The following is a 15,869-nucleotide window of genomic DNA, read 5'->3' on the forward strand; positions in this document are numbered from 1 at the left end:
CTAAGTACTCCAACGACGTCATCCCGGCGACAACAACGCCGACGACGGGCGTGGAGCCGCAGACGACGCCTACCGACGCGCAGGGGTACTGCTACGCAAAACTTTTCAGATCCAGTCCGACGCCTGTGGATATTCTAAGGTAAGGAATCTAACACTAACTACTGTTTCTTACAGATATATCGTTACCGAAGGTAAGTTACTTGTGCCCCAGGCAAACACGTGTTTCGCCACCTGGATGGCGCTCAGGTCTGGGGCGTTTTCAAGGCTAGAGGGAAAGGTGAACCGATCTTTCTCATTAATATAGTTGAGAAATGAGGGTGAAATTTCCTAGGACATGGCGACACAGCTGTGTCTGTTATGTCAGGTGAGAGTGCTGGAGTGCATTAGTCCTGGAATAATCAGCAAATTTGTAAATGGATAATTTTACCAGTCCTTCAGGAGTACTCTCCAAGGATATCAGCTCAACAAAGAGCAAGTCACTGTGGTCCAAAAAACGTGATTCAGTCCTCGTACAGTGTAATCAGAGTATGCCTGTCGTAAACCAGATGTTTGCTTTATTTTTCCTTTTTCACTATATTTTATTGTAAGTGCTGTCGTTTACAGACACCATCATGTTGAATTAAAGTGCCACTCGTGCTCCACATAAAATTGAAAAGGGAAAGAAGAGGTCTGGGCCAAAGCCTTTCTGTCAAAAACATGTTTTTTATTAATGTGAGATCAACTTCAGATAAAATAATTTTCCTTTCAGCCCACAAGTTTTGGATGAGAGTTTGTGGGGACGCTGCAAGAGCAGAGTTAAATGAAAGGATAGGTGGGGCTGCCTTATGCCTGGCCAGCAGTATCCCTGACTTCTTGTTCTATTCCTGGTTCCCGGCAATTAAGCATCTTCTGATTTGATGCTGCGTAGGTACTGTCCTCCTCACTCCTATGCTGAGCGCTCAGAATTCTGAAGAAAAGTTTTCCTCTACTCTAAATAGCCACACAGTGCTTCTCAATAGCTTTCTAATGACTATTCCCTTACTTGCTTCTTTCGGCTTGCGTTTTCTAACTCATTCGTTTTCTGTTTGATTCTCAGGTAATGAAGATAAGGAAGAACATAGCTGTGACTCTGCCGACCTTGAGGCAAGTATTCTATGCGGTCTGATGATGGCTCTCTTGTTTCCCATTTGTTTGTGTTTTTATTTTGTGGTTTCTCTATAAGAACTGACAAGTTAGCATTTCAGTCTACTTTTCCTGAGCAGACCAAGAGGCAAGTTTCTGGACAGAATTGGACTTTTTAGACTTTTTTGTGCTGTTATTGGGAAGAAAAGCTGTCGTTTTCTGCATCATACATCTAAAAAAGTAGCAGGGGACACCAAGGTAGAGAAGAGTGAAAAATATATATGTGGCTGTTGGTGAGAGATTTGCTATAGTAGTGATTTTAATTTTAATTTCTCACTAAGCTATGTATCTGTGTAATAGAATTCACAAATTTATTAATAGCTGCAATCGTTGCATGCACATGTTTGAGCTTGTGGATTGTTCTTTAGATAAATGAGTGAATACTTGAAACAAGCCTAGTTGGGTCTGTTGAAGAGTTGGCATTTGCACACACACACACGCATCTGTGTGCAAATGCACACATACATGTGTGTATATATGTGCATATACTCAGACATGCACATACCTACATATATATGTATAGTGTGTAACACATGTTGATAATATGGAAATGGTTTAATGTAGAATTGTGTGGTGGTTAGAGGTTTGGAGACGGGCGGTGAGTATTTGAATGTGTCTGCTTATGTGGCTGGGTGATGAAATGAATATGTAAACACGTGTATAGCTAAATGAGCGTTTGTGTGATCAATTAGCATAACCTGTATTTTCGTTGTAAGTTTGTACTGTGTTGCCAACAGTCTTTCTTTATGTATCATGGGATCCTCACTGATAGTCATAAATATAGAATACTCCCTCTTCAGAACACTTTTTCCTAAAGATCAGAGCAAATTTAGTGTTGGAGAGTAACCTCTAAATGTCCATTGTCTGATGATACCTTCTTAATCGGCAAGATAGGCTAGCTTTATAGCATTTGTTTTGAGTAGCAAGCAAAATGTTTTTAAATGCAGTAAGTCCACATTGTAGCATCTAATTTAAAGAAATGTGATACACTATCCAAATAGCCTGTAGCCTACATTCTGAGCAAGAGGAAAATTAAGGAAAAGGTCCCTGTCAGACCTCACTGCTCCAGTTATGTTTTTTGGCTCTTGCTGAGTGGATCACAGAACACTTACTAGGTTTGTTTTTACTCCTCTTTCCTACTATTTTTTCATCAAAATTGAATATGTTTGTAGTACATTCAACATCTTAAAAAACCAACATCGTTTTTTCTCCACTTTTGCCATCAAAGGGGGTATTTATTCACTAAAATGACATCTCTTTTTGTGAATTGTCCCTCATGTAGAATAAAAAGACTTCTTCAAAACCTTATTCTGTTTGTGTAGTCTGTTTACCTGTCACACACTTGGTAAAAGAATATACATTTTGTAAGAAAATTATAAAAATAGCCGTCCATGACAGGGAGGGCATTCACCTCGGAGGTAAATTTAAGAACATGCGAGCAGGAGATGAGAGAAATGAACAGACCAGAGAGGGGGCTCCTTGTTCTTCATATCAAACTCTCTCATGAAAAAAACTCCCACTGAGGGAGATCTGAAGCAAGGAGACGAAGAAAATATCACAACCACCATTCTAGGCACTCCCGTCACACCAGGAGCACCGGTCCCTTTCGAGGCAGGTGTTGACATTGACTTGTTCACCGTCAGGAAGTTCCACAACAGCACCATCAATGTGGACACCAGGCCTCGGGTACTGTGGCTTCCTCTCGGCCCATAATGACCAGCATCTCTACCATTGACATTGTAATTGGTGTCAATACCGCAACCTTCAATGGCGAGACACTTTAAGGCAGAACATTCAGCTGTGGGGAGACATCGCCATTCGACGTCAAGGAGGTCTGCTTTCATGCTGTTGATGTAAAGATCGCTGTTGAGATGGTTAACGTCACGAAGTTCGACGTTTAGGCGATCTGTCTCTTCTGTTTCCTCCATTTCTGCAGAGACACAACAAGAAATGTATTAGGGTGATACATCAAATGTTGTGGATGTGGTCTAATGGCTAGGGCAATCAACCTCAAATCTGGGGAACCGGGTTAGAGTCTCAGCAATGACGCTCAACACCCTGTGATTCTGGGCAAATCACTTAATCTCCCTGTGCCTCACAAAAATGAATGTGTCCTTGTGTAACGCAACAGATGCTACTGTAAATCGCTCAGAAATCCGATAACTTCAGGTCAAGTTTGCGCTATATAAAATTCCCCCCAAAATAATAATCTACATACACCAAGGTTGAGGACCATGTACAGGAACATCTTATGCCACTGGTTCTTCAGCCTAGACCTAAGAAGATTTTTTTCACCTTCATCATCCAGGAGCTATTCTTCCAACTCTTACTGCTCATACGCACCAAGTTCTCTGGCCGTGTCACCCTTAAGGTCATCATCTATAGATGAAGTTCTGACTTTTCGGATAGTTCTAATAAGAGGAGCGACTGAATTGAATATTCAGCTACAGGCCTCTCAGACAATAGTCTTGGCCATATTGGAAGCACTGCAGCCAAGGGCTTCTCCAAGAACCACCTTACAATTAGGCTCTAGTTTTATCAGAGCTAGCAGTTGAGAAATTCTTTACATCAGCTACAATGAAAGCAGCTGTCAGGCACAAGAGTATGTAAAAGGTCCCTCTCAGGATTGGCTCGCATCTCAATATGATCCACCTCACGATACCCTCACTCTCTGATAATCTTCAGATTTTCTAAGCAGATGTGTCCGAGATGGCCAAATATGGGAATTAGACAAAGCCGTCCTACTGGATATTTTGCAAGATTTGAGTTTTCCTGATATAGACTTATTCTCCATTTGAGAAAATGCAAAAGGCCCAAGCTTCATGTTGACAAAATGGGAGCAGGGTAGTTGGGTAATAGCCTCTTGATCAATTGTACAAGACATTTTCTTCATGAATTCCCAATAATTACATTGATTAAAACAGTTCTCCTCAAACTGGAACTCAATATGATCTCACCTCACGATACCCTCACTCTCTGATAATCTTTATAGTACAGAGCTTTGACATGATCAAGTGGAGGGTAAGGAAGGAAGGGGACAGCAGGGAAAGAGACCTGGAATACAGAAAAACATGTGTAAGACTCTCAAAAATAAAAAAGACGGTTACCTTCTACCAAGATCCATTTCTATACATATAGTGAAATAACTATAAACAAAAGGTAACTTCCACAATTTGAATGATAAGTTATCATCTCATCATGTGGTTGATTCTAAACCATGTACCATTCACACCTTAAAGGGGAAGAATCTTCACACAGAACTCTAGGACCCCCTGTTAGAATGGCCAGAAAAATCCCCATAAGAAAACATCATCTTGAAGCGCTTATTCATTAGTGCTAGTGCTAATATTTACTCCCAAAATAAAACTTTAGCTAATGCTTAATATGAACTGAATATCTCCAATGCAAAATGTAAATAAGAAGCAACTCATTGAATGTTATTATCGTTCTCCCAATGCTTTGTGTATAAACAAAATAATGATTAGAATTTCAACTCATCTGTATTGGTGGTGTCTTTCTTCATAGCTATTCCATCGGTGTGCTTTCCCATGCAACAAAGGAATGGCTGTACCAGTTCAGAGCATCTAAGAGAAAGCTCTCCAAAAATCGGGTTTAATCATCGGCCATTTCTCAGACTCCATGCTGATGAATCCAACGGATTCTAACGCACACAAGAGCAAAAACCAAAAGGAGGGAATCGCCATCTTACCAGACCCGAACCCGTGCAAGGAATTTTTTCGAAGTCCCCGAACACCGACACTGCAACGAATAATCGCTGCCGTTCTACGGCTGTGTTCTGATTTATCTCTTCCAGTAGAAACGGAAGCACTACGTGATCCGCTGCATGCCTACAATACCACTTTGCCTCATGGGTGTTGTAGTGTGGATTTACTTTCAAAAATCTGTATATTACGTTGTTTTTTGATTTCCACCACTCTGTTAAGGCGTAATACTTTTACACATATTTAACTAAATTATCGACCCATTGATTCTCCACATCATTCTGGGAATCACTCAAACTAATGGCAGCGTTCATTTGCCTATGGGCTTGTTGTCTCGATTGAGTGGTAACGGCAGCAAACATTATCTTATGAATAAATAAAAAGCCTCTCAAGAACCAATTCATTTGAGACCGTACCCTAATCCAGATTCCATTATTGTCTCAGCTATGTTATGTGAGAACAGCACACTTCAACACCAGGACATCAGCTCTGCCAAAGAGAAAAACCGAAAAACTTGCTGCAGTGGTGGGAAAAATCTATGGTTTTGCAGCTTTAGCTTTAAAGACGGCAAGTGCATAAGCACTTTTGGCGAGTATGATATGTAAATGTAATGTAAATTGATACTTGTATAGCGCACTACTCACCCGCAAGGGTCTCAAGGCGCTTGTACGAATACCGCTGTGGAACCCATCCAGGCTTTCCCTGTGAGGCGTCCACTCCTGGGCTCCCCCAAGGTGGAGGCCAGGCATCCTTAGCGTTGTGGGGGCCGTTGTGGAGATTAAGCAAGCTATTGCCCAGAGTTGCAGAGTGGGACTCCATGGTTGGAATTGGCACCGAGGCGAGAATTATCAGGTCCGTGGAATTTTGAGCCCAAGGCCCGCCGAGGCGGGGAATTGAACCCTGGTCCCGGGCTAGACCTCTGCATCAGGGTCTGCCGCTCTAATCATTGACCCACACTTTTCCACTATAGAACATTATGATAGAACATTATGGGAATCTCGGTCTATGTTTGCTGATGACCTCCCAAAAAAGAGACAAGATTTTCTGGAAATAGTACAAGAAGCAAACTGGTTCAAGCCAATCCACTACTGCAGTGATTGATTCTGTGGCTCTAGCTGTTAAATAATGTTGTCATTACATCACATTCCATAGAATAGATTCCTTGCTTATCCTGGCATCTCTGAAGCCAGGTACTTAGGTCAGTAGACTTAGGATAGAATGGCCACTGAGGGGGTAGAACCTTCTCTCTTAGATGGCACCTGGAATTCCTGTGCCTGTACTAGGAACGATAAAACAATTTTTTGTCTCGCTAATCCCTGAGCGATGCAGGTTTCCATGTCCCCCCTTCATGCATTCCATCTCTTCATCAGTTTGAGTCCTAAATGGAACTGCTCCAGTAAGAGGAAGATTCATAATTTTCAAATGAGCATCTGGCTTCAGAGATGTCAGCCTAGGCCAGGATGCACCATTCCTTTCAGAGAAAAGCGTGCTTACCATTTTGCAAAAATATATCTGATTTTCGCAGACACCACATGCAGTGGCTCACCAGATTTCATCCGTATTGAAACCCATGGGATCATGCCTCTTCCTTGCCCTCAGTTCACATGAAGCCATTACAACATTGCCTTGAAGGTAATTGGCCCAAATGGAAAGACTACTGGAAGGAAAAAAAAATTCTTGCATCACTCGTCAAACAGTCTCTGACATGGTGGTCGAAGAGAAGCAATCTACTAAGGGGAATACCTTTTTCCCTGAATCTGTCAAACCATTATGACAGATAGATAAGTCACATGAAGGGGTGCTCATGTGCAAGATCTCATGGTGCGAGTACTATGGTCAGAGACCCAACAGCTATACCAGGTCAAATGTCCTGGAATTTGTGGCAGTCCATTTAGCCTTGGAAGTGTTTGCATCATCTCCAACTTTGAACAGAATCCTGATACAAATGGACAATACAACACTGATGCACTATTCAAACAAACAAGGAGGCACCAAATCAAGGACTCTGTCATTGAGTTCAAACGATTTGGCATTGGCTACTGACAAGAAACTCAATAATTCAAGCAATTCATTTGCCAAGTCTGCAAAACTGCCAATCAGACTTTCTAAGCAGATGTGTCCGAGATGGCCAAATATGGGAATTAGACAAAGCCGTCCTACTGGATATTTTGCAAGATTTGAGTTTTCCTGATATAGACTTATTCTCCATTTGAGAAAATGCAAAAGGCCCAAGCTTCATGTTGACAAAATAGGAGCAGGGTAGTTGGGTAATAGCCTCTTGATCAATTGTACAAGATATTTTCTTCATGAATTCCCAATAATTACATTGATTAAAACAGTTCTCCTCAAACTGGAACTATCGAATTGCAGCTTGATTTTAATAGCACTTGAGTAGTCAAGACAGTGGGGTTTCTGGAGCTATTTTTCAATAAAACCCCACAAGAGTTTGCAATGCAAACATAACCTTGTAAAAGCAAACTTCTCATTCTAAATAAAGCACGGACAAACATAGTTGTAAGCAGTTAGGTAGTAAAGTTTGTGCTATAGCTTGAGCGAAAACAGCCAGCTACCAACTGCACTGTTTTGCTGGGGGCTACAATCAGCAGCTTTTTATGAATTTTGAGCCACATAAGAGAACATCTCACTGAAGACAACTGGCAAACAATACATTATTGTGGTCAGGCAAAAATCAGGAGGCTAATTCAGGAGGTGCACCGAAACGGCCTGCAAGCACATTTCAAGAAAGCCCACAGGCCAAAAACATCCTGTACCTGGCGTTTGCATGCCATCAACAGCACTTACACGGTCTCAAGTCTCTCCACAGATGAAGAGCAGTGTAATAACATGAACTGCTAAATGATGTACAACTTATAAAATGGATGAACAGTTGTTCACAAAATATATCCACTTCCACAATCTGCACTTTGAATAGTTGTTCAACAGGAATCAATATCTATGTGCATTGTTTTCATTATCTCCAAGTCTCTCTGAATTCATGGTACGCGAAACATGAATTTTGCCTGCGTGGGGGTCGCCATCTCAATACAGGCTTGACAACAAACAGGGAGCATATTCATGCACACAACCAATATTGAAAGGATGATCAATATCATCTTCAGTAAAGTACAACCTCATGTACTAAACGGTGAAGACTTGTCATCCCATAATGTACGTTCAGCAAAATGATGATGCATTTAATTCTTTGTGATAAGCATTCATTTATATGGCAACGTTATCATGATATTCTTTCCTAAATTGAGAACAAATGGAATGCAGAACTTTCTTCTTAACATTGTTTTCATTAAGGGTCGGCAGAGAACTTGTGCGAAGTTTTGCCTACTCCGCGCTCCGCTGAGAACGCGGAGTTTAGCCAAAATTCTCTAACTCTGAAGTGGAGTTAGCCAGCCTCCCCCTGACAAAAAAGGCTCCCGCCTCCACCCCCCTTAATAAAAAATATTAAAACACAAATGTAAAAAGAAAAAAGGCACTTACCTGTACTGTGGCGTCTCCAGGCTGCCCTGGTCCTTCTCACCGTGGTCTCTCTCCTGCAAACCCCTACATCCGACGTACGTCTTGCGAGAACTGCACGGACTGCAGGAAACCAGGCTCCTCTCTGCAGGCGTATGCTTTGGAGTTGTCAGGATCTCCTGGCCCTCCAACCATGGCAGTTACTCCAAGTGGGCTCTGACTTGATAAAACCCATGTTTTGCACCATTTGCTTAAGCAAGCTCCTCATTCTGAATAAAGCATGGGCTAACACAGTGGTAAGCAGTCAGGATGCAAAGTTTATTTGCTTTAGCTTGAGCGAGAACAGCCAGCAACTAACTACACTGTTCTGCTGTTCATCAACCGCACAAACATGGTCTCAGTCTCTCCACAGATAAAAAGCTAAATAGCAATTTAATAACATGAACTGCAACATGGCATGCAAGAGAATAATCAAATGATACTGAATAACACTCATGAAGTGGCAGGAAAATGTATTAATGCCTTATTTGCTTTATTTAGCTAAATCAAACCTAAAATTCTTTTTCATTCAAGTTCACTTTGCCACTTTTATAGAGTACAGGAAATTACCAACTTAAAGATCCTTTTTTAATATGCCAGTCATAAAAGACTTTCTTGAAGGATTAAAAAAGACTTTTCCACCAATTAGGCATTCTCCACCACTTTGAGAGTTGAATTTGCTTTTATCCAAAGTAACGGTTCCTTCGTTTGAGAACATTTATAAGGTCTCATTGCAGCACCTTTCATGGGAGGTGGCTTTTTTGGTGGCAGTTACTTAGGTGAGGATTACAATCCAACACAATGGTTCAGCACCCCACACAGTGTACAATTGACATTAGTAGTCAAAACAGTAATCAGGAAAGACAATTCAGTAGGACTTAAAGTTTTCTTTCTTGCTTTTATTCAAAGTCTTCAAGTAAAAAAACATAGCCAACGCGTTTCGTCCGAAGGACTTCTTCAGGGCTACAACAAACAGATATACAAAATACATATATTATACAAAAAATTATTTACAATTATAACACAGGTTTGTGATACATCATGATTACAATGACACAATTACATATCACTAAATCATCAAACATAAATATCCTACTGAAAAGATTTGCTCTTAGACCTGTGTTACTCTTTGAGGAGTGAGGAAAAAACTCTAAAGCACACAAAAATGTATTAATTGTAGGTAATTTGCGGTCACCATGGAAGGAAGGGAGAATCATTTCATATTCTAAATAAAGTCTAAGCTTCACTACGGGTTAAGGTTAAAACAAACTAGGACTGGATCTTACCAAAAGATATTGAGGACGTTTAGTGAAATGGTTTTCTCTCAAGACTTTTTTATTCAAAGCTTCAGGTGTACGTGGCATTAATGGCCTATTTTGAGAGAAGTACAGTATTGTATAATTATACACTACACAAATACAAGTGTGTTGTTTTACAAATAAAATAGGCATATATGCCACATACTTTATTATAAAGGACAGTAGTCGGATCCTTTCTCTCAAGACTTTTATATTCAGAGCTTCAGTTGTACGGGGCATGAATGGCCTAGTTTAAGGAGGGTACAACATTGTATCATTATAAATCACACTGATGTAAGTGTGTTGATTTATATTTGCAACAAGCATATATGCTACATACCTTTTTATAAAGGATAGTAGTCAAATCCTTCTATACATCATGATCGATAGGCCATCTGGAAAGTTTATTTTCATTATCCCCAACCCATTTGTGTGGTGTCCGTGATTATCTTGTTCTAAAATTAAAATAATGATCGCAGTTTGACTAAATTATTTATTATCCACTTAGTAGATCAACTCATTTATTTAAAAAACATCATCTTTTCCTAAGTGAAACCAAGACCTTAGAGCAATGTTGAAAAATATCAGGAATAATAACTCACAATTACAATTTATTTGCTCTAGAGAGAGCATTGAGTTCTTAGATTGGAAATTATTTCACAAGGATAACAGGATACACAGTACTATGTTTAAAAAGCCGACATCATGTAATGGCATATTACATGCTGAAAGTGCACACCCAGCCAGTACGATAAATGCCATCCCCTATAGGGAAATGATTCGAGCAAGGCGCAACTGTAGCCTTGACGTCTCATTCAAAGAAAATGTGAATCAGATAAAAAACAATTTCATCAAAAGGGGCTATTCCAAGGAAAACATTAAAAGAGCAGAACAGAAAATACAAAAAGTGGACAGGCAGAGTACTCTGGTCCCTAAACCCAAAGATAAAGCAAAGTCCCAAGTCGAAAGTGTACCATTTATAACCCAATACAATGTACAGAGTCACCATGTATACAACGTCCTTCGACGGAATTGGCATCTTTTACAATCAATTAATCAAAGGTTGGGGAGTAGGGTAGACGGTCCATTCATCACCCCAATGGTAATAGTATGGTTATCAGAAGAAGAATGGACACTTGATACTACTTAACCATTGGTTAAGATGGAACACTCTCATAAACGCGGTGTTAATAGTGCGGTGTATGTCTTTCTTCCGCCCCTCACACGCGTTATGGCATTTATCATCGAGTGATCCAACAACGTGCTATATGCCAAGCCTCACCCGAGGCAACCTCTGGCGCTAGTAGCAGTGTCCAGAGATAAGGGAAAGGGGGGAGGTAGGGCACCCAAAGAAAATGATAAAAAGCATATACTGCACCAAAGGATATTTTAATAAAAAAAGGTGGAGTATCGCTATTAAAAAAGGTTGCGGTATAGTTTGAGGTAGAGTTAATGGATCTCTTTATACCTTATTAAACATAGCGTCAACATGTTTCTGCTCCATGTCGCCCAGCCGGGTCTACGGAGCATTCGTCAGGACAAATACGGAACACAAATACAAATATTAAGAATTGGAAATAATTACTAGCACCATTTGTGTAGTAATATTGTATACTGATTTTTCGCTTTTTCGAGAATTTTCTGAAAAAAGAAGGGGAAAAGATTCTACATTAGGAATTCCTTCTTAATGGGTGCATATATAGCATTCATGTGATCTCTCAACATTTGTGGAGGATAACTATATGTGAGTGAAAATAAAGAACAAGTAGAACTGGTATAGTGCTCTGAGGAAATTCGTGGTATTTATGGCTTCTTCGGAGGGTTTACTTTTAGTTACTGTTAGTGGTCTAACGTTTAGTGAAGGGCTGGCAGTGATGTTAAGTAGAGACTTTTTCAGTCAAATACATGTAGGACAGTCTGGCTAGTGCAGCGTGTATTTTTACGGGAAGGGTCGTGATGTTAACAAAGTTAAGTACGTGCATAGCCCCTTGGCGGTAATCTTACCTATTATGCTGATAGAATTTAGCTTCAGTCAGGCGGCAACGGGACTCTCTGGTCCCAGACTGAAACGAGAAAGTGAAAAAGGGGGGGGCCTTCAGGCAGTGTTCTTACCTCAAAAAGGTCGAGCGCTTACCCGGAGCTGGACGCCATTCTTACCAGCGTGTGGGGAGTTCCCTGGACTTGTGCTGTCTCTGCCCCCGGATGTTTGGTGACGGTTTCCTGTTACTTTTGTAAGTTGGGAAAGTCATGGAGCTAGAGAACGGACTATACTTCTGCTGGCGTTATCGGCAAATGCAGATTTTAAAGTTTAAGTGAGGTTAAATATTAAGCACCGATCTAAATGGTGTAGAACAATTAAGTTTTTTGGTAAATTAACCTTACAATATTTGTTGCTAGATACCAACAGGAAAGTTTGACTCATCATTAGTCATGGGATACTCCATTTGTACAGTGGGTCCTATTGAAAATATCACTGATTTGAAGGATCATGGGTCATACATGTTCCTTATTTTATGAGAACTGGCACCAAGGAATGTTGTCATTGAGCCCAAATAGATGGGTTTTTAAACGGTCCACCCACCGTTGTTCTTTTTCAAACAGGATTCGTGTGGCATTCCAAGGTCTGTCTGTCAGTTTTTCGAGAACTGTCCATCTCATTTCTTCACAATCATGATTCAGATCGACAAAGTGGGAACAGAGCTTTGTATTGTTCTTTTTGAGTCGGATGTTACTTTTGTGTTCCCCTATACGGATCTTGATTTTTCTACAAGTCATTCCGATATATTTCTTGTCACATGGGCACTTGATCATATAGATCACATGGGACGAATTACAATTCGTGTGTTGTTTTTGTGTCCAGACAAGGGAATCTGTCAGTTTTAGAGATTGTGTGGTAGTTGTTAGTTTGCAGACTTGACAGGAGCCACAGGGGTAGTGACCTGTGACAGGTGACATTTCCAGACTTCTTAAGACAGTGGGTTTGATCTTGGGTAAAATAGGGCGGGTATGGACCAGTAGATCTTTTAAATTTTTTGTCCGCTTGTTGGCGAAGCGGGGCTTTGGCCAGGTGAGTTTTCCAGTGTTCAGAATGGGCCAGTTCTTATTAATGAGTTTTTGCACATCGTATGTCGCGTGACCAAAGGTTGTCACGCATGTAGCAAGATCCTGGTTAGGTTCTTTGTTATTGATTTGTAGAAGGCAATCCCTTGGCTGGTTTTTGGCTCTTTTGCAGCATTTAGTAATAGTGGCAGAAGTGTAATCTCTTGACTTCAATTTTTTACACAGTTCTTTTGATTGTATTTCATAGTCAGTTTTTTTGCTACAATTTCTTTTGAGTCTTAAAAACTGGCTATATGGTAAATTGTCCCTGAGAGCTTTTGGGTGATAGCTTTTATAAGATAGAAGACTATTCTTTGCTGTCGGTTTTGTGTATGTTTTTGTTTCCAGCTTTCCGTTTTCTGCAAAGATTGTAAGATCGAGGAAATCTAGCTGGGTTTTACTCATAGTATAGGTGAAATTCAGCCACTTATCTCTCTCGTTTAGCCAATTCATGAAAAGTTTTAGGTCTTGGTTGGTATGCCAAATCAATAGGATGTCGTCTATATAACGTTTCCAGTATAAAATACTGGAAACGTATGGGTTGGTCTCATTTAGGACAAAGTTGGTCTCGAAACGACTCACATACAAACCCGCAACTGACGGGGCAAAGGAACTACCCATAGATGTTCCATGGGATTGGAGGTATAGGTCGCCATTATACTAAAAAAAAAATTCTGTAAGTGCTAAGCGACAGCACTCCAAGACAAAGTGTCTGGGTGTTCTATAGGTCCACTCTTCCATGAATAGTAGGTCTTCTAACATTTGGAGAGTTTCTTGCTGAGGGAGGCTGGTGTACAGTTGTTCTACATCCAGTCCTACCAGTACCATAGTATCAGGGTCGAATGTTTTGTCTGATAGTTGGAGGAGTAGATCCCGGGTGTCTTTGAGGTAGGTGGGTGTTTTTTGCACCATTGTTTTCAGGTACTCATCAGCGAATTTGGACAGTGGTTCTAATAGAGAGCCAATTCCCGAAACTATGGGGCGTCCGGGAGGGGGGACTCTGTTTTTATGAGTCTTGGGCAGAGAGTAAAAGAACGGTATTTTTGGTTCTTTGGTTATTAAGAAATCGGCTTCTTTTTTGGAGATCCAAGAGTTTGTTTCGGCCTCATAGACCATCATTGCAATGGTGTTTTGGAGTTTGGGGGTAGGATCCGTTAGTATTCTTTTGTAGAATTTTGTATCTGCCAAACGTTTGAGACATTGTTCGTCATATCCTTGTTTGCTTAGAATAACGATTCCTCCCCCCTTATCTGCGGGTTTGATGATAATTTCTGCATTTTTCTGCAGTTCTTCCAAGGCTAAGCGTTCCTTTTTGGATAGATTTTGGAAGGTGTGTTTTTTTGTTTTGTCCAAATCGTCTATTCCTTTCAACAATGCTTGCTCGAAGGTCTGTATTTCTACTGGAATGGCACTGTTCGGTGGATTAAATTTGGATTTGTTGCGTAAGGACGTGTCTCCCTCTTCACGATATTCTGTGCCCGCAAAGAATGATTTCAGTTTTAGCGTTCTGCAGAACTCGGAAAGTTCGCACTTGAGTTTGAAAGTGTCTAGTGGGGGGGTAGGGACAAATCCCAGGCCTTTGTTCAAGACTCTTGTTTGGTCATCTGTTAGGACTACATTGGTCAGGTTAACAATCAGTTGTTCTTGCTCGTACTCGGTTTGGCCGTTGCCATGCTCCTCGTTTGTATGTTGCGTTGCTGGTCTTGCCAGTTGACGTTCTTTTTTCTTCCGCGGGATTGGTTCTGGCCTCTCCCTAAAAAAGGCTGTTGAGGATGAATATTCTCGTTGCCGGCAGTGTGTTGGTTACCCATTTGTGGAGGCAATGGTTGCATGCTGGGGTTATAGGGATTCATCCAGCCTGCATATGGGGGAATGAAGGGTTGAAAGTATGGCATATGGTTCCCCTGATAATATGGTCTTTGCCATCTATTGCTTCTCCTGGGTCGATGATTCCGGTAGTTGTAGCGACCTCTTCTGGGTGTAGAATCTTCTGATCCTGATTCTGATCCTTCTGAGGTATTTCTATCTGAGGATTCGTTATCTGATCCTACATTGGGGCCTGTATACTCTTCTTTTGTATACGGGTGCATGCGTTCCTGGCTGAACTTCTTGAGGTCTTTTGCGAGTTTTTGGAGTTTGTTTTGCATGAGGTATTCATGAGTGTCATTAATTTCTTTCGTTATTTCTTCCAACCTTTTTTGATATATTGCAGGGTTGATTGCTTTCTTTAGTTCATCTTCACATGCTTGTATCTGAACCAAAAGAGCATCGGACAGTCTCTTAGCTGTCTTAACTATTAAAACCAAGTAGTCCAGGGTAAATTTCCATGAAATGGATGACCAGTCACGACGAAATGCCAAGTCGTGCAAAAAAAATTCTAGGGGCGTTATTGACCCATAGTCCTCTTGGGGCTGATTTGGACCTCAAATATTCTGTCATTATTATGCCGTGAATGGTAGTGCGAATTTGTTCTCTCTTCTTCTCACTAAGACTTTCCCAGTCGTCTGTTTGAGCCAAGGCTTGCGTTAAGTCTGTGTTTTGTAGCAAAGATTGGCCTGCTAATATTTCGTTTATGTCTTCTTCAGTGAAGCTCAATCCCACGTTATCCTCCATTGTTTTTTCGCCAGTTCTTAAACAGTGAATATACACTAAGTTGAGTGTTACACTGTTAGTCAAAAACTCCCGCAGCTGTGCGCTGCTTCAGAAGCAATTAATCAAAGGTTGGGGAGTAGGGTAGACGGTCCATTCATCACCCCAATGGTAATAGTATGGTTATCAGAAGAAGAATGGACACTTGATACTACCTAACCATTGGTTAAGATGGAACACTCTCATAAACGCGGTGTTAATAGTGCGGTGTATGTCTTTCTTCCGCCCCTCACACGCGTTATGGCATTTATCATCGAGTGATCCAACAACGTGCTATATGCCAAGCCTCACCCGAGGCAACCTCTGGCGCTAGTAGCAGTGTCCAGAGATAAGGGAAAGGGGGGAGGTAGGGCACCCAAAGAAAATGATAAAAAGCATATACTGCACCAAAGGATATTTTAATAAAAAAAGGTGGAGTATCGCTATTAAAAAA

General features: G+C 40.9%; 1 protein-coding gene across 2 annotated transcripts in view; it reads left to right on the forward strand.

The window, feature by feature from the left end:
* Positions 1-15,869, forward strand: part of DNMT3A (DNA methyltransferase 3 alpha) — a 1,977,379-nt gene that overhangs the window by 648,088 nt on the left and 1,313,422 nt on the right. For both annotated transcript variants that reach the window (XM_086928111.1, XM_086928112.1), the window contains exon 6: positions 1,076-1,122. In XM_086928111.1, the coding sequence (XP_086784237.1) occupies positions 1,076-1,122 (47 nt within the window). The remainder of the gene's footprint in view (positions 1-1,075; positions 1,123-15,869) is intronic.

This window comes from Lissotriton vulgaris, chromosome 6, assembly GCF_964263255.1.
Source record: "Lissotriton vulgaris chromosome 6, aLisVul1.2, whole genome shotgun sequence".
Taxonomy (NCBI): Eukaryota; Metazoa; Chordata; class Amphibia; order Caudata; family Salamandridae; genus Lissotriton; species Lissotriton vulgaris.